The 23,619-nt window shown below is 47.6% G+C and overlaps 1 protein-coding gene and 1 long non-coding RNA gene across 12 annotated transcripts in view; one reads left to right on the plus strand and one right to left on the minus strand.

The window, feature by feature from the left end:
• Positions 1-3,128: 3,128 nt before the first annotated feature.
• Positions 3,129-5,033, minus strand: LOC141414953 (uncharacterized). The gene is made up of 2 exons (XR_012439973.1): positions 4,777-5,033; positions 3,129-3,817 (listed from the first exon to the last, which is right to left on the minus strand). It is a non-coding gene; the product is annotated as an uncharacterized lncRNA (long non-coding RNA).
• Positions 4,055-23,619, plus strand: part of Ppfia1 (PTPRF interacting protein alpha 1) — an 80,646-nt gene continuing 61,081 nt past the window's right edge. For 8 of the 11 annotated variants that reach the window (XM_074050852.1, XM_074050876.1, XM_074050882.1 and 5 more), the window contains exons 1-2: positions 4,056-4,210; positions 5,373-5,636. In XM_074050852.1, coding sequence (XP_073906953.1) covers positions 5,373-5,636 — 264 coding nt within the window. In that variant the 5' untranslated portion in view covers positions 4,056-4,210. Of the gene's footprint in view, positions 4,211-5,372; positions 5,637-23,619 lie in introns of all 11 variants that reach the window. The other 3 variants (XM_074050846.1, XM_074050864.1, XM_074050869.1) reach the window with 1 other exon arrangement.

A 23,619-nucleotide genomic window follows, 5' to 3' on the forward strand; every position in this document is an offset into this window, starting at 1 on the left:
GTTGGATCTCTTCAGCTGCACAGGACGTCCCCTGATAAATGCTGACATTTCAGTTGCCCCTGAAAGAGCCCACTCCTTGATCACAGCAGGATGGGGGCAGCAGGAGGGCTCAGAGCCACAGCACACCTCGGGGCTCCAGTCCCAGTTCTGGTATAAACTATAGGCCCACCCGTCTACCAGCAAACTCTTGTTGCATCCCTGGGCTTCAGAGTCCTCTCGGGCGAGGACCACGCTCTCCAGCTGCGCCTTCCGTGGAGCTGGGTCCTGTCAGCACCATCCCAACGTTGTTTACGTGCTGGATAGATTCAGGCCGCACCCTGCCCTCAGCAGGAACCCTCCTTCTGGGACCGCTTGCATCTCTAGGATGAAGACCTGTCTGGCAATGCTTACCCTTGACAACTGTATTTGTCTCTTTCCTGTTCTTGGCATTACCAAGGTTTGAACTCAAGGCCTACACTTGTTAGGTAGATGCCCTACCACTTGAGCCACACCCCTCGTCCTCTTCAATTTTTTTCAGATAGGATCTTCACTTTTTTACCCAGGGCCAGCCTAGACTGTGATCTTTCTATTTCTACCTCCCAGTAGCTGGGACCACAGGATTGCACCACGGCTCCTGGCTTATTGAGATGGGGGTCTAACTTTTTGCCTGGGCTGGCCTTGAACCCCAATTCTCCCAACCTCCACCTCCCAAGTGCTGGGATTACAGGCATGACCGCCATGCCGAGTTTTTTTTTTTTGTTGTTCCTTTTCAGTTGCTATAACGAAAGACCTGAGGCTGGGTAGGTACTGATCACATGGCTACACAGGAAGCCAGAGAGCAGGAAGGGCCAGTCTTGCTCTTTTTTGTAACAACTTGCTCTTCAAGAACTGCATCAGGTCCCTTCTGAGGGCAACACCTCTGGGGACCTTCCACTTGGCCTTTTTGGTTTTTTTGGTAGTACTGGGATTTGAACTCAGGGCTTCACACTGGTCAAGGGTGGTGCTTGACTGTGGAGTCACATCTCCAGCCCTAGGCCTCACCTTTTAAAGGTGCCCCCGCATCTGGGTACCACCACTGGGGGCCAAGCTTACTATACATGAACCTTTGAGAGACAAACAGCATCATTCAGGTGCCTGCCAGAATGCAGCCTGCTCTGTGAAACCAGAGCCCTGGCACAGTGGCCGGGCCTCTGCCCCTCCCCACCCCCACTGCCCAATTCTCTTTCTCAAGCCTTTAACCAAAGAATTGGAGAGAAACAGTTCCCATCTTCACTGTTAACCTGCCACAGCTTTCTAGGGATGTCATCCAATCACTGAAACATGTTTGGATAAAATACTTCTGGAAAGTCAGTTACTTGGGAAATACAGCAGGCAGCTATGGCTAAGTCATCTCAACTTCCTGAGGGCGATTCTCCATGGTTCTTTTGTTTGGTGGTACCAGGGTTTGAACCCAGGGCCTTGGGCTTACTAGGCAGGTGCTCTACCCCTTGAGCCACGGCCCCAGCCCTCCATGGTTCTTTCTTGCCTAGGTTTTATCAAAGTACCATTTTGGGGCATTTTATTATGATAAAAAAAAATCAACATAAATTCATAATAAAGTATCTGGAAAATACAGACTAGTACACAAAAAGGAAATTAAAAATCTAACCATAATCTCTCTCAAGATAAGCACAGCCAACATTCTGATGTATCTCTTTCTAGGAAAAAAAAAATCTATATATATGTATGATGAGAGACAGAGAGAGGAGGAACTAGTTGAATAAGTAGACATACTCTCATATATAGACATATTTTTCTTCTATAAATTTGAGATAAAATTTAATTTCACTAAAAAATAGTTCATTTTGCAGGAAACTCACTCAATTAAAATCTGTCACTTTAATAACACTAGAGTTTCCTTTTCTTTTGGTGGTACTGAGAGTTGAACTTAGGGCTTTGCACTTGTTAAATAAATGCTCTACCACTTGAGCCATGCCTCCAGTCTGGGAAACAAAATTTTTCCTGTCATTAGATAGCTAGCTAAAATATAACTGAGAAGGCCAGGTGATGTGGTGCATGCCTATAATTCCAGCACTCGGGAGGTGGAGGCAGGAGGATCATGAGTTCCAGGCCAGCTTGGGTTACATAGTGAAACTCTGCCTTAAAAAGTTCTCCTCCTACAATAAAAAACAAAAAAGTAAAATATAATTGTGAATGTCAGCCATGATTTCTGGGTCTCAGGAGTGCAATGAGTTAACCAATGTTTCTTTGTGGGCTGTTCAGGTTGTCTGCAGCTTTCTGTGCAATCTAGGGTCACAAAATGAATGAATGCTAATGCAGGAAACCCGATTTCTTGAGGCCATGACAGGCTTCTCCCTACTCTGCTGGAAACTCTCTCCACACTCAACACCCAGCTCAGATGCTCACTCCTCTGTGGAGCCCTGCTGCTGTCAGCAGATGTGGGTATCCTCTGGCTCCAGGAGATATTGCACCAGCCAGGTTTTCTCCTCCTCACCAGGCCATCAACTTGTGGTAGAAGTGATGTTTTGGGCAGCTTTGTGTCCCCAGAACCCAGGCCATGCCTAGCCCATACCTGCTGCACACATGGTCAGGAGATGATGAAGTAACTGTTGCCACTGTGCCAGGTTCTCAGGGGACGTGGTTCAAGCAGGTAAGAGATGATTTTAAACAGGGGCCTCTAAGGAGAACTGGACAATTTCTCATTTCCAGACCCTGGATTGGAGACAAATGGTCCTGCAGGACACCTCATGGAACTAAGGGATTGGCTTCACAATCTTAAAATAGCAAAAAACTGAGCAGTCACACTTATGAATCCCTATTGGTGGTCAACCAATATGTAGTTATGCAACAAACGAACAAATGAATGCACTGGATCCTGGCAGGTAGGAAAGTCAACTGCAGGTGGTGCTTGTGCTTGGTGAGCTTCCCATGGGGGGGTGTGGGGGGTTGGGAAGCCAATGGGTCCACCTTGGAAGGGTTGACCCCTTCCTCCCCTAGCCCTCCACTCGGCCGTTTCTCAGACTTGATTGGTCAGGGGCTCTGGCTGCCTTCCCACCAACAGCACCCAGTGGCCAATGGTGACCAACGAAGATGCCCTGACATTTAGGCTTGTGAAGTGTGTGCTCCTGGGAGGAGGGGGACACCTCTAATTTCATTTTCTGAAGGTGCATTTATTAATCTCTATCTCAAGACACAGCACAGATTTTGAGATACAATAGGCCCTTGGCATAGAAATGCCTCTCCGCAGCCAGGTTCTCAAACTCTTCGGCTTTTCACCCGTTTCATTTCTTCTTCTTCTGCTTCATTTCTTAGCGGCCTTTCCCATTCTGCGGCGAAGGCAGTGGATCCCAGGCGGGTCCCCCCAGTTGTCCAGGCTCACACCAAACGCAAGCAGGGACAGCAACGGGAGAACCAGGTGTGCCCAGCCTGTGAAGCCGGGAGCCTCAAATTCACACCTGCTCATCTTAGTCTCCCAAGGCGCGGCAGATCGCGCTAGGTCAGTGGCTCTTGCGTAGCCACCGTGTCCTTCTGAGCCGGAAGGGGCCTGGAGGCGACGCGGTGGACTCCGATGCGGGCTCCGGACAGGTGACTTAAGCCTCAGAGCGCCCTTCCGCCAGGTGGGAACGAACGCACCTCCCGCTCCGGAGAGTGGCGTGCACGTGACGCTTGGGAAGTGTCCGGCGCAGAGCCACAGCCTGGTGAGGGCCTCTGGGGTCACCGCGGCCCTGGGAGGACATCTGGGACAGCGCCGAGAGGCCAGGAGCGGAGGACGACAAGGAACAGTGCGCCCACCTGACCGTCCACCTGTGGCTCCGAGGCGCCCCTGCCTGGGCGGGGCCTGGAAAGGGAGAGGGCAGGGCTTAGGCCGTGCTCAGCCAATCAGCGTCCTGGACACGCCGCCCGCCCCCGCCCGCGGAGGCGGCGCGTGCGCACTCGGCCGCGGCGCTCCCCGGCCCTCCCCCGGGGCAGTGCTGACGCTTGCGCCGACGCGCCCGACGTCGGGCACGTTGACGCCGGCGACGCGCCGCCGGGCCCGCTCCTCTGCGCTCGCCAGTGTCCGGCCGCTGGCCGGCCTTCGTGACTTGGGGCGGCGGGCCCCGGGCCGCGGCGTGGCGCGGGTGAGGACGCCGCCGCGGGCTGCTTTCGTCAGCCCCGGGAGCTCGCCCGGAGCGGGCCGCCATCACCCGCGGGCTGCCGCGGGGCCCCCTCGCCGCTCCCGCCGGCGAGCAAGGTGAGGAGCGGGAAACTGAGGCAGTTGGGGCCAAGCGACCCCGGCGGCCGCGAGCGCCGGAATGTCACCCGGAGCCTGGGCGCCCCGTGCGGGCCAGGGTGAGGCCGGGAGGCCGGGCTGGGCGGGAGGAGCCCGGCGGGACCCTCTGCGTCCCGGGAGACGGGCTCGCGGCAGCGCGCCGCCGCCTCCCTTGACCCTACGCCCCGGGGACCCTGCGCCCTGGGGACCCTGCGCCCAGGCGAGGGCCGCGCACCTGTGGCCGGGGTCGGCCGGTTCTTCTGCGCCCGGGGCGGGTGGCTGGAGGTCACCGCCGTCAGGTGCGTCGTCCTGGGCATCTATCTGGCTTTTGGGGGTCGCCCCGCCTGCGTATTTGAGACACTCCATACCTCTCGTAATCTCGCCCTTCACTTTTCCTTCCTTCTTCCTAGCCGTCCCCTGCTCTGTCGACCTGCTATATTTCCATTGTGGAACCCCTCTCTCTCTTTCTCTCTCTCTCTCTCTCTCTCCCTCTCTCCCTCTCTCTCCCTCTCTCTCCCTCTCTCTCTCTCCTTTTGCTGTAAACTTACGTAAGTTAGGTTGACCGATCAACCGTCAGAGCAGCCATTGAAAGCTCCTCTCCCGGCCCTTTAGCGAATCCAGTTCCTTTCAGTGCGCACCCGGTCCAGCCCCAGCATTCAGGGAGTCGTCAGTCCTTCCCGGGAGCTGACTGCACACATTCCTGTAAGGCGCCTGGTGGAGGTGGTGTTTGTCAGCGCTCCTGGCTGTGTGCTCCTGTGTGCCTCCCCTCAGCAGTAGTGATTGGGTGGCGTGTGTTTTGACTTTTCTTCCCCCACCGGAAGCTAGGGAAGAAATGGTTAACAGAAGCTCAGTTGTCTGCAGCGACTTAAAAGTCCAGCTTTGCAAGCCACCCCACGCGGGCGGGGTTTGTTCTTCATGGGAGAGGGGTTCCTCTCTGCTTCTCACCCTTGCCGGGACTGTGGTCTCTCTGCCCTTCGTGTTTGCCTGTGCACGCTTTCGCGGCACATTTGCACCTGAAGCATGACAGCTGAGAACCGCCAGGCTGTCAGCCTTTTGTTTACTACGGAACACCAGGACGTTGCAGGTTGAGGGGAGTCAGTAAGCTGCACGGAATGATTCCAGCTTTGGGTCTTTTCCTTTCAAGATGATGTGCGAGGTGATGCCCACCATCAGTGAAGCAGAAGGCCCCCCAGGAGGAAGTGGGAGCCACGGGACCGGCTCCCCTTCTCAGCCCGATGCCGATTCCCACTTTGAACAGCTCATGGTCTCCATGCTAGAAGAAAGGGACCGTCTTCTCGACACACTGAGAGAGACTCAAGAAACGTTGGCATTGACCCAGGGGAAATTACATGAGGTTGGTCACGAAAGAGACTCCTTGCAGAGACAGCTCAATACCGCACTCCCACAGGTATGCCTGCTTTTAACCTGAAACTATAGTTTTTTTCTCTCCGCTAAGTGTCTTTTTTATGATGTCATCTTTTGTTAACATGCTAACTGAGTGTTTGGTGTAACCATTTGTGAAATGACAGTTTCTGGTGTTTATAAGCGCATGTGAAGTTCCTGGGGACTGAACTTGTAGGGAGAACAATCCAGTGTTCTCTGAAGTCATGTGAAAACAAAACACCCCATTATCTTAGACTGTCTATGGGGAGCTGCCAGGGCTTTAGTTCCGAGTGTTTTTGGAAAGTGCCTTCCCTTCCCTTCTGTGCTCTTTTCTCACCAGAACTGGGTTTCCCATGGATGGCCGCTTGGGGATTTCCAATTTCCTGAAGAAATGTAATAGACAAATTGGGTTGATTTCACAGAAGATAGTGTTTCTATGGCACACCTTTATCGGAACACCTATGTTTTGTAAATAAAAGTTGCTTTAGGGCATAAAAGACTGGTGATTGTTTCCTTGGGCACTTCCTTCATGGCAGACAATTTTTAAACTTGGAACAACTGAAGTTTCTGTATTTCAAAGCCTTCTCATAAGGAGTTTTAAAGAGAATTTTATGGCAGGTGAAGGGAGAAAGTGTGAACACTAGAAAAGTACAGGTTGAATGGCACACAGCATAGTGGGAGAGTGGCTCACTTAGAGGTTTATGAGTGGCCTAGGCGCCATTTTACTTATTCATAATAGGTGCCTTTACGGCGTACTCAGGTAGACCTGAGCAAGCGTGCATTTATGCTCTTAGAATGGGTCTGCAGTGATAAATTAGCAAATGAATAATTCCTAACCTGAATGCATTTCTTGCTACAGTCGCTTCTCCTGAAAAATTGATAAGCCAAACATTTGAATTACCTATTTAGAAACAGTGATTTGATGTTAGTGCTATGTGCTGCTTTCTTGTTGGGTTAGCGTCATAAAGATTTCTCTTACTAGAATCTTATAAATCAGCAAGTTTACCTAGGTCAGATTTTATTACCCAAGCTTAAAAAGGATTGGTCAGTTTTTATGTTTTGCCAGGGTTTTCTTACTCATATTTGTAAATTTCTGTTTTGTTTTTGTAATTGTGTTTGTTTTTATGCAACTTGAGGTACATATACTGAAGTGTTACCTAATACTTATGTATTTGGTAAGGTAGTTTTTGGGAAGAATGGGCACCTAGGATATGGCAGGAAAGTGACCAAAGTTTTGTACAGTTAGTCCCAGGCAGTGGGCATTGTCACACCTGCTGATGAGCCAGTTGCCTGGTGATCTGTTTCTGGCTCCTGCTCAGTGTAGCAGCCTGGAAATGCCCAGGTGAGTGTGTGACACGATGATGCTGATGGCTCATGGCACACTTGAGCCTCTGATTCCAGCATTTCCAAAAAGGTTTCCGTACTGCAAACCTTTCGTGACCCTCCCCTCTGTTGGAATGGTGTTTGTCAGTGGTGGCCAGACAGGCACATGCCTCAAGTAAGTGCTCATGCACTGTTTGCAGGTTAGGCAAGTCAGAGTTCTGTAAACCTTAGCTGTAGCATCCATTAGGAACAGATCCTAAGTGTGCAGCTCAGTGAACCCTCACAAGCTGGCCCACTTGTGGTACTACCACCCAGAGCATTACCAGATTTCTTCCCACTCCCTCCCAGTAACTGTCCCCAGTTCTAACTATGGTTGTGACTTCACCTTTGATTACTTTTGCCTGTTTTTGATTTTTCCATAAGCAAGGTGAAGTGATGTGTATTTTGTTTCTGATTCTTCCACTCAGCTCTGTGTTTGTGAGAGTCACCCGTGTTGTCTCTTGCAGTGCACTCATTCTCATCAGCTGCCTGCCTGAGAATCCATGCAGAGACGGCATGGTTCCTTTTGTCTTCTGTCATGAACTTGTTGCATCATTTCCAGTTTCTAAAAATTCTACCCTGGGGCTGGTGGAGTGGCTCAGGTGATAGAGTGCCTGCCTAGCAACCGTAAGGCCCTGAGTTCAAATCCCAGTACCACCACCAACAAAAAAAAAGTCTACCCCGAACATTCTTCTTTTGGGAGTGGTGGTACAGTTATGTATTAATTTCTCCCAGCGGGTGCAAAGGAGTGGAATTGCAGAGTGATAGCAAGTGTGTTCAACCTTAGGAGGCATTGCCGAAGTGGCAGGTGTGCCGGTGTGTACTACCACGATCAGTGTGAGGAGGCAGTTGAGCATATGTTCTGCGTGGGTGTGCAGTGAGAGGTGGCTTGGTGTGGCTGGCCTTGCTGCTCCCTGATGAGCATTTGGCATGCAAAGTTGACACTGCTCTGTGTGTGTTCATTGGCCAGTGGATGTCGCCTTTTGTAAAATGGTTGTCTTTTGCCCACTTGTTCATTGTGTTGTCTGTTTTGTTTCTCAGTGATTTGGAGGAGTTCTTTATATAGTCTGAATACACACATGCATATCTTCATATCGATACATCTGACGTTGTTATACTCTTGTATTTGTCCTTTCACTCTTTGTAGTAACTCTTTTTTTGATTTGGAGACAGTCTTGCTGTGTACTCAGGCTGGCCACGAACTCAGTATGTAGCTTAGGCTGGCTGGCCTCACCCTGCCAGGTGCTGAGGTTACAGGCATGTCCCACCATACCCAGGTCAGCTGTAGCTTTTGATGAGTAAAACTTTTAAATTTTAGTGTAGCCTACTCGGTCAGTCAATTTATTTAGTAATGTTTGATGCTCTGAGGTGTGTATCAGTGACGGGGCACTCTAAGTGGGTAAGTCTTACTTGTACTCCATTGATCTGTCATCTTTGCAGAAACACTCTACTCTCTAAGTTACTTAAGATCTGGTAATTTATGTTCTCCACCTTTGTTCTTTATTATTTCCTTAATACTGGACCAAGCATTGCCTGTTATCACAAAACTTGGGAGGCTGAAGCAGTAGGATTGCAAGTTTGAGGCCACCCTGGACTGTACAGTGAGATTCTGTCTCAGAAAACAAACAAAACAAGCCAGGCACCCATGGCTCATTCCTGTAATCCTAGCTACTTGGGAGGCAGAGATCAGGAGGATTGTGGTTCAGAGCCAGCCCTGGGCAAATAGTTCATGAGACCCTATCTCGAAAAAACCCATCACAAAAAAAAGGCTGGCAGAGTGGCTCAGGCCATGAGAGTGCCTGCCTAACAACTATGAGGCTCTGAGTTCAAACCCCAGTGCTGCCAAACAAAACAAAACACAAAAAAGATTTCCTTAGTTAATTTTGATCCTTTGCATTTTCAGATAAGTTTCAGAATCTGAGCCAAGGGTGGTGTTGCATGCCTATAATCCCAATACTCGGGAGACTGAGTGAGAGGTGAGCCTGAGCTACACTCACCCCCTACACACACACACACACACACACACACACACACACACACAGAGTGCTCGGCAGTATCTGCCAAAAATGTGGGGGGGGGTTGCACGTATCTTACAGACATGGGGAGAAGTGGGATGTTTTGCTTAGCTGTGTAATTGTTTACCACTAATACAAAACACAGCTTTTCTTGCATGATTAGCGGTTTCTGTGTTTTTCTTTTCCAAGTGCTGCAGCCATTTTTCTTTTTCTTGCCTTATTGTACTGGCTGAGATCTTCAGTACAGTGCTGAACAGAAGTGGTGAGATCAATATTCTTGATTCTTGTCTTAATCTTGATACTGGGGGGGAAATCTTTCAGTATTTCGCCTCTAAGTATGATAATTACCGTAGGGATTTTTTTTGTAGATATGCTCTATCAAAACATGAAAATTCTTTTCAGTTCTAGTGTTCTAAGAGTTATGTAGCCAGGTCAGCCCTGAACTCTTGATCCTGCTGTCTCAGGCTCCCAGGTGCTGGGATTACAGGCATGCTCTGCACTGTCCAGCTATGAGGTTTTCTTTATCTTTTAAAAAATACTGAATTTTTTTCTATTATTGTTTGAATCTCTTGAGACAATCATGATTTTTCTGTTAATATGGTGCTTTAACTTTTTTTTTTAATTTGAAATTCTAGAATAAGACCAACGTGGTCTCTATGTGATCTCCTTTTTTTGGATTTTATTTATTAACTTTGTTTAGGATTGCTGCCTCTGTATTCATTCTTCTATTGTCCTTGTTAGGTTTTGGTGTCAACGTAGACAGTGTTGCTGTTTTCTATTTCAGGAACGCTCCCGTGAAGTTGCTGTTCTCCTCCTCAAGTGTTAGGAAGATTGTCCCTGTGAGAAGGGAAACTTTCAGAATCAATTTGATATTAGCCCAGTTGCTTTATGATTTTTCTTGTGTCTGTTTAGACAAGGCATCCTCCCGACACACACAGGAATTTATTCAGGCCATCCAAACTTTCCAGTCTGTAAGTGTAAAGTGTTTATGACACCTTTTCTTTTTTTTTTGGTGGAACTGAGGTTTGGACTCAGGGCTTTGCACTTGCAGAGTAGGCACTCTACTGCTTGATCCACACCTCCAGTCTGTTTTACTCTGGTTGTTGGAGATGGAGTCCCAAGAACTATTTGCTGGGGGGTGGCCTCAAATCTCGATCCTTCTCATCTCAGCCTCCTAAGTAGCTAGGGTTCCGGGTGTGAGTCACTGGTGCCTAGCTTTTGATATCCTTGTTATCTGCAAGGTCTGCAGCGATGTCCTTCTTAATAATTCATATTGGCAATATGTGCTTTGTTTCTTTTTCTTAGTCAGATTTGCTAAGAGTTTGTCAGTTTTATAAATTTATTGGTTCTTTCCAAAGAACCAGCTTTTGCCTTTATTTTCTATTTGATATGTGTTTTCTGTTTCACTTCATATTTTTCTTTTTTCCAGGTTCTTGTGTAGATACTTCATTGATTTTAGCCTTTCTTCTTTTCTAGTATACATATTTAAGGCTATAAATTTTCCTTAAGCACACCTTTAGCTACATCCTACAGGTTTTGATAAGTCAAAATTTTATTATCTGTTATGTGAAAACAGTTTCTTGGTGCATAGACATTTTTGGGAATGGATTTTAATGAATCCATTAAAATGAATGAATCACATGGATCACTGCATTTGCTTACACAGAGTTTCACAAGTGTGTTGCCTAACTGTCTTCTGCGTGTGTTTTGTTGAGACAGGGTCTCACTGTGTAACTAAGCTGGTCTAAACTTGGGATTCTCCTGCTTCAACTTCTTGAATGTGGGATTACATGTGTGTACCACCATACCCAACTTATCACTTAACTTCTGATGTTGGAAGGAGGTTCTAGTTATTTTATGTTTTCCTAATCCTCTTGTCTCTACTTATCTTTTTGATCTCCAGCTTCATTCCATTGAGATTCTTTAAAATGCACTGCACTGTTTCCCCCTTTGACATGTGTAGTGCTCCTGATAGCCCAGTCTGTGTTCCGTCTCGTTGCATGGCTTTCAGGCACCTGAAATAATTTCACTTAACACAGATATCCAGAATATCACTGCTTTTACTTGTACATGTAATTGCCACCACATCCCACCATGCAGCCTGGCTGGCCTGAAACATCACAGTCCTCCTGCCTCCACATCTTGACTGCTGGAATTATACTCCTGTACCACCATGCCAGACCTTGTGTTTTTATACTTGGAAGCACTTCTCAGTTTTGAGTAGGCACATTTCAGGTGCTGGTAGCCACAGGTGGCCATGCAGTACCCACCCTTGGTTTTGATGTGTTTATTCTGTGAATGGTAAGAGCTGGATCGTGCAGTTTCTACTGTGACTGCAGTCTGGCTATTTTTCCTTTGAGCTCTCAGTTGTTCAGCATTTTGAGATTGTGTTTTAGGTACATGCAAACTTGGAACTTCCATCCTCTTGCTAAACGGAACTTTGATTTATTTCTAGCAGTGCTGCTTCAGTCTTTTGGAAGAGCTGGGGACGTGGAGCACTAACCTCCTATGCACAGGCCCTCGGTTCCTTCCCCAGCACCACAAGAAGGCTCTGACATAGTGTTTGCCACACCAGCTTTCATGTCCTTGGGTTTGCCTGTGATCTTGTAATTGAGGTGTGCCTCTACAAATGCATCCTAACAATCTTTATCTTTTGTTTGGAGTATTTGTTCCATTAAATATGACTGCTGACATTTGACAGTTTATAGCTATCACATCGCTGTTTGTTTCTTGTGTGTGCCACCTACACTGCACTGTTTTACTTGGTACATTTTAGGAATGGGAAGTGTTTTCATTCTGTGCTTTCTTCTGTTCAACTATGTGCACCCTGTGCATGTACACATATGTATGTATGTATTCACTTCTAGGCAACAGAATGTGTTTTAAACTGAAACCAAATTTAGTATTTTTACTACTTCCCAGACAGTGCCATCTCCTGAGGTGCTTGAACCATATGGAACCCCTTACAGCGTTCATGTAATTTTTTCATGTCTTCACTTTAGATAGATTTTTGGTATTCCCAGCATTGGACAATTAGTGTTTACTTAGAGTCATCCTCTTAGTTACCTTCTTTGTTTGAGACCAGGTCTTTCTGTGTAGCCTGGTTTGTCCTCCAGGTAACAGTCCTCTTGCCTCAGCCTCCCAAGTGCTGGGATTACAGGAGTGCACTGCTGTGCCTGGCTGTGGATCGCCATTTTATGACTCTTCTTCCTTGTTACTTTTCATGTTTCTGATAGGAATTATCTTCTTTTCCTTGAAGAACTTTCTTTCATATTTCTTTGAGCTCATGTGTGGGTGACGAGTTGATATTTCGTTTGTCTGAAAACCTATTTTTGTCTTCATATTTAAAGAATGTTTTGTTGAATATAGAATTTCAGGTTAGTGGTTAGTTTGTCCTTTTTAAAGTATTTTTCTTCTTTTTAAAATTTACTATAAATTATATTTCTCACCATTTTATGGCTGCTGGTTTGCTGTCTCTGGCCTGCTTCCCTTTTCTAGAGAAGTTGCCTCTTAGTGATGTTGTCTCAGGTAAGGCTTTTAACATTTCCTTCTTGCTCCAGGTATCAGCAAAATTGCTGTTTGTCTATGGAGGTGGCTTGGCTCTTTAGTCACTTTGGACTGGTTTTGACCATGGTCTCTGACTTCCTTATTCTCCACTCTGTGGTCATTCCCTCATTTGTTTGTCCTTAGTCCTTGCTGTGTCCTGCATGCCTCCTTTCTACAAGCTTAGACCCTCCCTGTGCTTCTGTCTTGGCACTTCTTTCTGCCCTCCTCCAGCACCCACATCTCTCTCCAGCTGGGTCCCCTCTGCTGCTTAGCCTGCAGGTTGACGTCTTCATTTTAGTCACTGAAATTTTTTCAGTTCTAGAATGTGATTCTCTTTAATATTCTAGTTCTCTAGTGAAGTTTTTCCTTTTGCCGAGTGTAATTTTGAACATTTGCACTTTGCACCTGATAACTCCAGTATTTGGGACACTTCTGGGTGAGTGCCTGGTTCTGTTTTTCCTTTTCCTCTTGCACAGATTGTGAGACACACCCTGACAGAAGATCTTGTGATGGGAGCAGCTGCCCAGAGCATGGCTGTCCAGGAGAGCAGGTCTTTTCAGAGGGTCGCTTTCGGGTTGGGATCTGCAGGCTGAGAGGAGTCAGGTGTCAGCTTTCTCCACAGCAGAGCTGCATGGGCTGGGGCTGGAGGAACCTACCTGGTTCAAGTCTTGGGAATGGGACCCTGTTCCTGCACCTGGAAAGAAGGGAAAAGTAGAACCAGGTGGCTTGGCTGGGAGGATGTAGACAGCCTTGCAGAACAAGGACTCTTTTTTTGAAGTATCCTTGAGGACTCTGTACTTGTATACTTGGGGCGGGCGAGTGGTGGGGGAGTGAGGAATGGAATGATTTGGTTTAGTTTTTAAAAGATCTTGCTGTGTGGATGGTGGGGGTGGGGGGGAAGCATTGGTTGGAGGACAGTCACTTCCGTGCATGATTTGGGCTGTGACATTCATGCTGTGGGCAGATATCAAAAGCCCTGAACATGGGCTGATGGACTGGCTCCAGTGGTATAGTGCCTGCCTTGCAAGCGTGAGGCCATGGGTTCAAACCCCAGTACCACCAAAAACCAAAGCCCTGAAACGTCACCCGTTCTTACACTGCAGGTCAATATACACTTTTACATACTGTGTTCATAGACGCATAATCATAGCATCTGTGTGTGGTGTATACATTGCCATATTCCAGTAGTTTTCTGAGCGCTTGTCTGGTCTTGGCACTGTTCTAGGTGCTGAATATTCAGTATGTAATGAAGACATCATCCACATATTTTTTTAGTTGTGTAAAAGAGAGATGGAAGAAGGCAAGAGCCTAAGTTACTCCAGTTTGAGCAAGTTCAGTGCAGGGGTGAAGCAGCTGTGGGGACACTTGTTATTGTTTATCTGTTTGTGTAATAGGCAGGTGGCTTTCTCTGTGTGCTCCAGCTGCCCACTGTACCCACTGTCACAGGTCCATCTTTTACGTGTGGCTTGAGGGCCGTATTTATACTTCTGTTTGGGCTCCTTTTTATTTCTGTTTCTCTCTCTCCTCTCCCCACCCCACCCCCCCTCCCCAGGCGAGTGCTCTGTTGTGTACTGAGCTATAACCCCGATCCTAAGTTCCTTAAGTTCAACTTTGGCCAAACCCATCTTTCACCCAGATCTGTCCCTCTCCCTGTGAGTGGTACTACTTCCTAACTGGTGTGAAGGTCAGACATTGGGAGACCACTATACCTCTTTTCTGCATGTATCTCATCCTGCTGGTCTCCCCTGGCATGGTTCTAAGATGCAAATGTAAGGCAGGTGTGAGGGCACACACCTGTAATCCCAGCACTGTAGAGGCTGAGGAGGTGGTAACCAGCCTGGTCTACTTAGTGAGACATCAACAACAAATGTGCAAAGGCACCTTTCCTTAGCTTAGCTTGGAGTGCTTCGGATTTCCTTCTCCTTCAGGCTAAAGCCAAGTCTCCCAGAGCTTTGCATTGCATGGTGCAGACTTTCCCAGGACTGGCCTCTGCCAGCCTCTCTCAGCCTCTTCTGATTTGTCTTGTAGCTTCCTCGTGGATGTACTTAGCATAGGCTTCTTATCCTGTCTTCTGCTTGCTCACTCTTTGCGCTAGCTGTGGCTAAGTATTTTGTACAGCTCTTTTAGAGACCAGTTTTCTCTGTGCCACAGGTCCTTAAAAATGCCCATATTCTGCCCTTAGGTTCCATCCCATCACCACAAAAAAGAAATCAGAACTCTTTCTGGCCTGGCAGTTAGACATCTACTAAGGAAGCAGTGCTTCCTGGAGGATGTGTGTGTGCGTATATACAGGTTTAATTGGTTAGGCAATTCATGTGCAGGGAGTGCAGGTCTCCCACTTGCCCAGCAGCAGCTCCTCACCCAGCTGATAGCCTCGCTCTGGAGGCATAGCTCCCAGGGGTCCTAATTTTGGTGGCAGCTAGTGGAATCACTTGGCCAAGACTGCAAACCCTCCTCAGACTCTGCATGTCCTATTTCCCAGCGACCTTCTTTCCACCTGGTGGTGTTAGTAGCTGGGGTCCCCTGCCCAGCAGATGGAAGCTGCAAGGAGGGCTTCGATCCCCTCTGTGTCATGTATGGAGATGAGCCCTCTGGGGCTCCATCGCTGTGCACATGCACTTGTATTTATTCAGAGTAGTAGAATTGTCCTCCCCACTACCACACGCTCTTTACATTGGCACCTGTGTCCTTCTGCCAAGACTTTGTTAGTTTGGAGTGTTTCTTTGCTTTCTGGCGCAAAAATTGTCCCAGGCCACTCTGTTCTTTTCCTGCCTCAGAGGGAAAATCCTTCCTGTAAGGAGCCCGGTTCCTTTTAGCAAGGGAAGGTTACTAGAGGTCATTATCTGGGAGCTTTGCTCAGTGTCACAGACTTCAGCCTCATCTAGGTTTTCAATGGACAGAGCTAGAAAAAAAAGTTGATAGATAGAAAGAACCCTGATTGTGTGTTGATAGCCCTTCATAAATTAAAACCTCACTTTTTCTTTATTTTCCATTTATATTTTCTTACTCTGACAAACTTGACTTCTACTTAAGTTAACCTTATTTTCTTTATCCCATGATATACAACCTTGAGCCATTCCTTGAGCCCTTTTTTGTGATGGGTTTTTTCAAGATAGGGTTTCACAAACTGTTTGCCTGGGCTGGCTTCAAATCTCCATATCCTGATCTCTGCCTCGTGAGTAGCTAGGAATACAGTTGTTAGCCACTGGCGCCCGGCTATGGTCAACCCTTCAAGTGAAGTTTTAGGTTTCTTTTTTACCTTCCCTCCTTTCTCTGTGTACCCCAGGCTGCCTTGAATTTGTGATCTTCCTGCTTCAGCCTCCCCAGTGTTGAGGGATACAGGTGTGCATCACCATGCTTGGCCAGCTTTTAGAATTTCTTAGCAGTTCTTTTGGGCAGGAGGAGTGGTTCATGCATGTACCTCTGGCTGTTTAGAATCAGAGATTAAGAGGATGGGCTAGGGCAAAAAGTTAGACCCCATCTCAATCAATAAAAAGTTGAGTGTGGTGGCATGTCCCTGTAATGCTAGCTACATAGGAGGTGAAAATAGGAGCATCAAGGGCCTGGCTGGCCTGGGCAAAAATGTGAGACCCTGTTCAAAACAAAATTAAAGCAAAAAGACTGAGGGCATGGCTCAAGGGGCAGAGTACCTGTCTAGCAAGCACAAGCCCTGAGTACCACAAAAAGAAAAGAAAGATGTACTTAGAATAGTGAGTTTTAAAGACATTTGTAACATAACTACACAACATAATTATCAGTTTGGTGTCTAGTTAGGCTCTGCTGTTCCTAATGTATAGAAATGTATGTATGGATTTTTGGGGGGAGGGTGGAGTAGAGACAGGGTATTACTTAGGTAGCCCAGACTGACCTCAAACTCAAGACCTCCTGTCTGCCTCCTGAGTGCTGGGATTACAGGTGTGTACCACAGCATCCAGCTTGTTTGTATTCTTTATTTTCGGGTTTGCACTTACCTTTTTTTAGTTTGTTCTTTTTCAAATACATAACACATTTATAAAGCTCACAAGGCAGAACTGTATAAAAATGTACACTGAGAAGTCTTGTTTCCAGCCTGAACCAGCACCCCTGTAGGTGTGGTGACCGTGGATCCAGGTCCGGGTTTGTGTCTGTTACCCTGGAGCAGTTTGCGATAATGCCCCTTTTCATTCTCAGTTCAAGCTTTCTTGGCGCCTGCTAATGCTCATGTGGAGATGTGGACAGAATGTCTCCACTTTGTGGAGTTTTTTCACTGGAGCTAAAAGTCAGCACTTGGCTGAGTTCTGCAGCCTGTTGGATTGTGCTTCTCTTGGCAGAGGAGGTCCACTGTGGAGTTCATATTCTATTCAGAGGAGGAAATTTCATTTTGCTCCAAAAATAAATTGGGAGCACGAAGCATACCCTGCATTTCCAAGTGTTTCTGCTTTGCAAACGGACTCATTGTCCTTCCTGCCTATGTAGTTTTAAACCGTCCAAGTCCTGATGTAAAAATTGATTTCAAGTAGTGGCATGCTGAAGTTGTTGAATCATGTATAGAAAACTTAAAGGTCGAGCTGGGGTGTGGCTTGGTGGTGGAGCACTTGCCTAGCATGTGCAAGGAAGGTCCTGGGCTCCATCCCCCCGCACTGACTGCAGAAAAGAAAGAGAGAGAAGTTAAAGCTCTACCTGACAGTCAGTATTCTGAGCAGTTCTGTCTTGAAATCTTAAGCACTCTCTTCCCTGTACCACAAAAGCAGTTTATGGGCAGTGACAAGTGACGTCATAGAGCTGTGCCAGGCCTGGATTATCTTGAGTAGTCTTGAGTATTCACTTGAAGAGTCTGATGTGGGGTTTCCTTTCAAGCAACTGAAATAGAAAGGGCCCCATTTGTAACTAAAGGTGAGGTCCAGCTGCTGCAAAGAGGCTTGGAGCAGTCCTGTGTAGCCTTTTACTTTGCTACTCTGTGGCCCTGCTCCTCTCCCTCTCCCCACCGCACTGATGTGCTGGTGCTCACTTGCGTTGCAGGGAGGCTTGGCACGTCAGCTTTTCGTTCTTGGGATTTGAAGGCATTTTGCAAACAATGATTAAGCCTGTTTCCGTTGTGTGGTTGACATGAGTAGCTCAAAAGCAGGCCCCATACTGTGCATCACCTCTCTGTCCATGTCGAAGATGCAGTCCACCCTGCCCTCTCTCCTCATGAATTCCAAGGTCAAGGTGGGCGAGTGGTGAGGGAAAGTGTGCTGCTGAGAGGGAGCTTGGGCTTGGAACCAGCAGGACTTACAGGTCACCTTTCCCTTGTTAACCTTTGTTAGCTCACCTCATCCCCGACTCTTCCGTTTTCTTGTCAGTAAATAAGGGATGATCATCACTGTTTCTGATTCAGCAAACACTTGCTGTGTCTCTGCTTCCAGTTAAGCATTGTCCAAGGCTGGGTGTGGGCATTTGGAAGGTTAAGTGAGATAATGGTTAGCACTCATTGCCTCCACGCCTCATTATGGAAATGCTGATTCCCATACAGGACTCTTAAAACAGGATGGCATTAGTACCGACTTTATAGATGAGAACATTGAGGCACACAGGTCTGGGCACCAGCTCAGAGTCCTGCTGGTACTGAGTGGTACAGTGCACCTGAACCCAGGTAGTCTAACCCCAGAGTTCTCTGACTGTGGGACAAGATTGAGCATGGCAGTACCCCTTAACTGGTGGTGCCAGTTCTGCAGCAGAGGGTCTCATGTCCCAGCCAGCTGCCCTTCTGCAGCTATGGAGATAGCTGCCTGAGCTTCGCCCTGCCAGGGACAGAGCCTGAGGTAGAGCCAGGGCTCTTGCCATGTTCCTGGCACACAGTGGGCACGCGGCCATGCACTATAGAATAGAAAATTATCTAACGTCTGAAGTTGGTTTCTGTAATGCCCACAACCTTTTAAGTCACCTGTTCTTAAATGCCTAGTACTGGCTGTCTGCTCTTCCTCTTGATTAATCTGAGTCTGAGGCATTTACAGTTGGTTGTTTCTTGTTCTTCATTGCTTTTCCCAGAAAACATTTCCCTGTGGAAGGCAAGGATGTTCAGGTGTGTCCTATGTTAGTCTCACACCAAGTTGTGTGTCAGTATTGTTGTTGCTTATCGGTCAACTCTTAGCCCCTGGTAAAGTTAAAATTTGACCTGTGATTATGTGAGTATTTTAAAGATGACTTTAAACAAGTTGCAAAGTTGGTAGAAAAGCAACTAGAAGTGGTTTGGGAAGGTAAGAGATCAGGCACTTGTGCTTGCTGCAGTCGTGCCCCCCCCCCCACTCTGACACGCACAGACTATGGGGTGACAGAGTGTGGAGGCACATGACTCAGCTGCAGGAGGTACCTGTGTTCTGGTTTGTCGCAGTTAACTTCTTGGGGCTGGGGAGTGATGGACCCTGTAGATGAAAGCTATTTAGAAGCCCATCCCTGAAAAAGTGATCTTTTCAGTAAGTAAACAGACTAGTACAGAGGGTTCAGGTGAGAGGAAGTCACCTTGGGGCCTCCTGTTCTGCCCTTGTCCTTGAAGGGTCCTCAGAGGACATTGGAAGGCCTAGGACCTAGATGATCATGAACGTCCTTCCAGCTGAAAGTGCTGGAAGTGCTCTGGTCTGCACAGTTCTTTTTTGCAAGTTATAGAGAGGCCACAGTTGGATTCCATTATTCACATGAAGAAGACCTGAGCCAGTGGTTGGAGGAGGTAAAGTGAAAGTTGGTGAAGGTCATGTTCAGGGAACATGAGGGTGAACTCCAACACTGGGTGCCAAGGTCTGTCCTGTGGCACATTCCTGCAGGAGAGGCATGTCCATGCCCTGTAGCCACTGAGAGTCAGCAGGACTTTGGTGCCTTTGCACAGGGCTGTCGTTCCTACCTTGAGGCTAAGATGGGGGTTTTTATCGAAAGGCTTGGAGTCAAAGGGAAATGGGGGTGTCTTCATCAAGCTGGCGTCTGTGGTTTGCAGAGAGAATTGCTTCTTAGTGTAGTGTGGCTGTGGACGTGTGTAGGATCGTGGGCTCTGGGTCTGCTGCTCATCAAGGGTCCTGCCTTGCTGATCGTAGGGAAGACAATGGGGGTTCAGCTCCATGTCATGCCACAGCATTGCTAAATTGTTGACAGTCATGCTTGGAACATGGAAGAAAGCAGATTAGCTTCTTACATGGTGGGACTACTGCTGCTTTCCCACTGGGGTCATCGGACCACCTTGCCAGGTGAATCTGGCCCCAGAAAACCCTTCCTTCTATCAGCTCTCTCCCCTATTGCTGCCCTTATTCTCACTTCTGTCCGTGATGACTTCCGTCCATCTCAGGGAGACAGAGTGGAAGAAAGTCGCACAGACAAGGAACACCTGTGAGTCTCATGGGGTGCCTGGCAGTCATCTGAGTGGTAGAAATGGCAGTGGGTGTTTAGGAATAGGTTTTAAACTGGAAAGAAGGCATGTTCCATGCTTGTACTCCTGTGCAGACTGTAGACATACTTGTTCCAAAACAGTTGAGCAGTGGATTAGGAGACCGCTTGAAAGTACACATTCCTATGGATAGAGTGCCTGCTGCTTCCCGCTTTCTGTTCCTGAGCTGCGTTTCCGCTATGGATGGTTGTTATTAGAAGGACCAGGTGCTGCAGAAAGCATTCTGCCTGGAGTGTACCTGCCCTTGCCCATACAATAGCTGTTTGTTAGACGTCCAGGCGTGGCACTGGGTGTGTGGGCTTGAAAACTGCTGCTCCTCCTCAGTGGACCTCAAATGTGCGTAGACACTTGGTGTCTTAAGGTAGAAGGTACCTTTGCCTATACTTAGAAACTCTCTCAGTAATGTTTCAATTATAAATTTTAACATTTTTGTTGCAGCCAGGCACAGGCGGCTCACGCCTGTAACCCTAGCTACTCAGGAGGCAGAGGTCAGGAGAATTACAGTTTAAAGCCAACCCGGGCAAATAGTTTGAGAGACCCTCTCTCAGAAAAACTCACCTGAAATATTTGGACTGGTAGTGTGGCTCAAGTGGTAGAGTGTCTGCCTAGCAAGTATGAGGCCCTGCATTCAAACCCCAGTGCCGCCAAAAGAAAAAAAGATTTTTGTTGCAAATGTTAGAGTACCACTGGGAAAAGAGGTATCAACACATAGAATACCAAGTTCAAGTCACTTTTAAGACTGTCAGGAATTTAGAGGGCAGGTATCTAGGTACAGTTATTCCTTCCCTGAGCAATCAGTTTTACCATTGCTGCTCCACTTAAAGACACAGGTTGTAGGCGGCCCTGGGTGGCAGCTTATGAGAGAGGTGATAGCAGATCAGCTGGTGCCCTCGGTCATGGCTCCTTTGTTTACTCGGTGTGGGTGGACATGAGGATCTTCTCTATTTCTGAAGACCTCTGTGGGAATAGCTGAGAGAGGGTAAGTGCCTGCTTTCTAGAAATTGTGAGTCAAGGACTGGGGGTGGAGCTCAGTGATAGAGTTCTTGACACACACACACACACACACACACACACACACACACACACACACACACACACACACACACACCCCCACCCACCTTGCTGTGGTGGTGCACTTCTGTAATCCCAGCTACTCCAGAGGCGGATCAGGAGGATCTCAGGTTCAAAGGCCAGCTCAGATAAAGTTAGTGAGATCCTATTTCAAAAATAAAAACAAAAGGGCTGGAGGAGTGGCTCAAGTGGCAGAGTGATTGCCTCACAAGTGTAGGGTCAATCCCCAGTATTGTAAAACAAAAACAAAAAGCCCCTCCTTCAGCGATCACCCCAGGTCACTCTCCACTCCACTCATCCTTGCTACCCACCTTGTCTTTCCTAGTCGATGCCCACCCACCTTTTGTATTCTAGTCCCTTTCCACCCACCCATCTAGCACACCCCAGCCTGATCCCCACTGCTGTCTTCACAGAGAGTTGGTCCTCCGTGCCTCTGGAGGCTCCCTGTTCCGACTTTTCTTACCTCTCCCACACTCAGTCTCTCCCCAAGTGCTCCTGCACCCTGGCCACACAGTCCATTCTGCCCTTCTTCATACCTTCTGAGCTGCATCCCCTTCCTACCTCAGAGACCAAAGGCCAAAGTTAGGCTTTCAGGGTGGGGAGGGTGGCTCCTGTTCCTGCTGTCTGTAGGAGAGGTCAGGGACTGCTGCCTAGGCTGATTTTACCTCTTACTCCATTTTACCTTTACTCCAGTTTTAAAAGAATGCTCAGTTTTAGGAAAAACAGTAGAGTATTAGGACCAAGTGTATATTGAGATCTGCCCTGAGGGAGCAGAAGAAATAAGACACTTGGGGTGGCCAGCATCGTCCTCTTCACTTGATGATGGGGTCCTTGCTTCCCTAACAAACAGCCCTTTCTGTTATTTTTCTGCCCTGTTCCCAGTCTTGGATCCTCAGCCTACTATCTGATCTTGGCCAAGATATTTTACCTATAAAATTTTTGCCACCTATAAAATTGGGAAACCATTTCCCAACATTATGGACAGATGTAGTGAGAGCTAACATGAAGCACCCACGAAATCCCCTCACAAAGCAGGCATCCAGCAGATAACAGGTACTGCCTTTCTGCAGATCCCTCAGCACAGCCCCTCCCAGCATGGTTGGGGAAGACACTGGTAACTCCACGTCAGATGGGACTTGCCTGGTACTCCCTGCACTGTCTTCGCCGAAGGGAATGGTCTGCAGTGGCTCCTGAATCCCAAGCCACTTATTAACCAGGAGACCTTTGCACCTTTCTGAGCTGTGTGGGTCTGTATTCTCTTTGTAAAGTGAGGCAATCATGCGCCTTCCTGGGTTGCTGAGGATAATGTGGTACGGTATATAAAAGCAGTAAACAAACGCACTTGTTGCAATTTGTGTCTTGTGAGTAGGTGCCTTGGAACTTTTTTATTCTCAGTAAATTATTGGAGTTAATAGGGTGATGCACTTCTGTAGTCCCAGCACTCAGGAGGAGTTCAAGGCCAGGCTTGCTCAAAATAAAACAAAACAAGACTATTTATTCTTGAGCTTATATTGGCATTTACTAAGCTTTAATGGAGCCACAATGAAAAAAATTCTTAATAAAGTACCTTCAGTTAGTTTTGTACCTAAACTTTGATCATTTTGAAATATCTGCTTGTTAAGTTAGAGAATAAAAACTGGTTATGATCCCAGGACTCTTGTCATGCTGGTTTGCAGGACTCAAGTACACAGAACATGGCAGCTTGGAGGACTACACCAAGGTAGTGTGTCACTTTGGAAGTCCACATGTACTTACGTGTGGACACTTAGGCTTTGCTAGCTAGCTCTTTGCCAGGGTTTGGGGTTTTACCAGTGAAGGAAAAGTGCTGTCCTCTTAAGAGACTAGAATCCGAGTAGCCTTCCGAAAGCATAGTAAAACATCGGCGGTGCTATGGTATCTGCACACAATCCTGTGTTGCCCATGAGGACCTGGTCCGCTCTCTCTGGGAGGGCCAGAAAAGTCCTCACTGAGGCAGTGGGAGGTCACTGCTCAAAGCTGAGAGGTTACATTTGGTATGTAGGGCAGGGGGTCATGGGCCTGGACGGTGATGGAAAGAGCGACACCAGCAGGAGGAGCACACAGCAGAGGTGTGGAGTGGAGGAACGACACTGGAACCTCCTGTCCCTGACAGGAGGATGCTACTCCAGCCAGGGAGGTGGGGGAGAAATAGGAAAGGCATTGAGGCTGTGAGCTCACAGGAGGGTGGTTCTCGGGTTGTAGCAGGCCAGACATGGGACATGGTCTGCACAGGCAGAGGGCCGCGTGGGGCTGGGAGACAGGGCGTGTCCAGACGCTTCTTGGTTGACAATAAGCCCTTTCTTTGAATCTTGCCTACCGGTCAGCTAAGTCATTTTCTAGCAGGCAATGTCATTCTCATTAGGAAAACTGCGAGACAGTCAAAAGCCTTTTCAAGTTCAGTTGTATTTATTGCATTCAGCCTTAGATGTATGGTTGTCAACACTGGAGCCTTTATGTGTCTTGACTTGTCAGCAGAACATCAGGAAATGCTGTCAATGTAACTAGCCATAGATCCTGGAGCCCACGCATTCTTAAGCGTGCACTTCCACGGAATGCCTAGTAAAACACTTTGAGTTAGTTTTATACTTAGACCTTTGATTCATTCTGGA

This window comes from Castor canadensis, chromosome 1, assembly GCF_047511655.1.
Source record: "Castor canadensis chromosome 1, mCasCan1.hap1v2, whole genome shotgun sequence".
In the NCBI taxonomy this organism is placed as follows: Eukaryota; Metazoa; Chordata; class Mammalia; order Rodentia; family Castoridae; genus Castor; species Castor canadensis.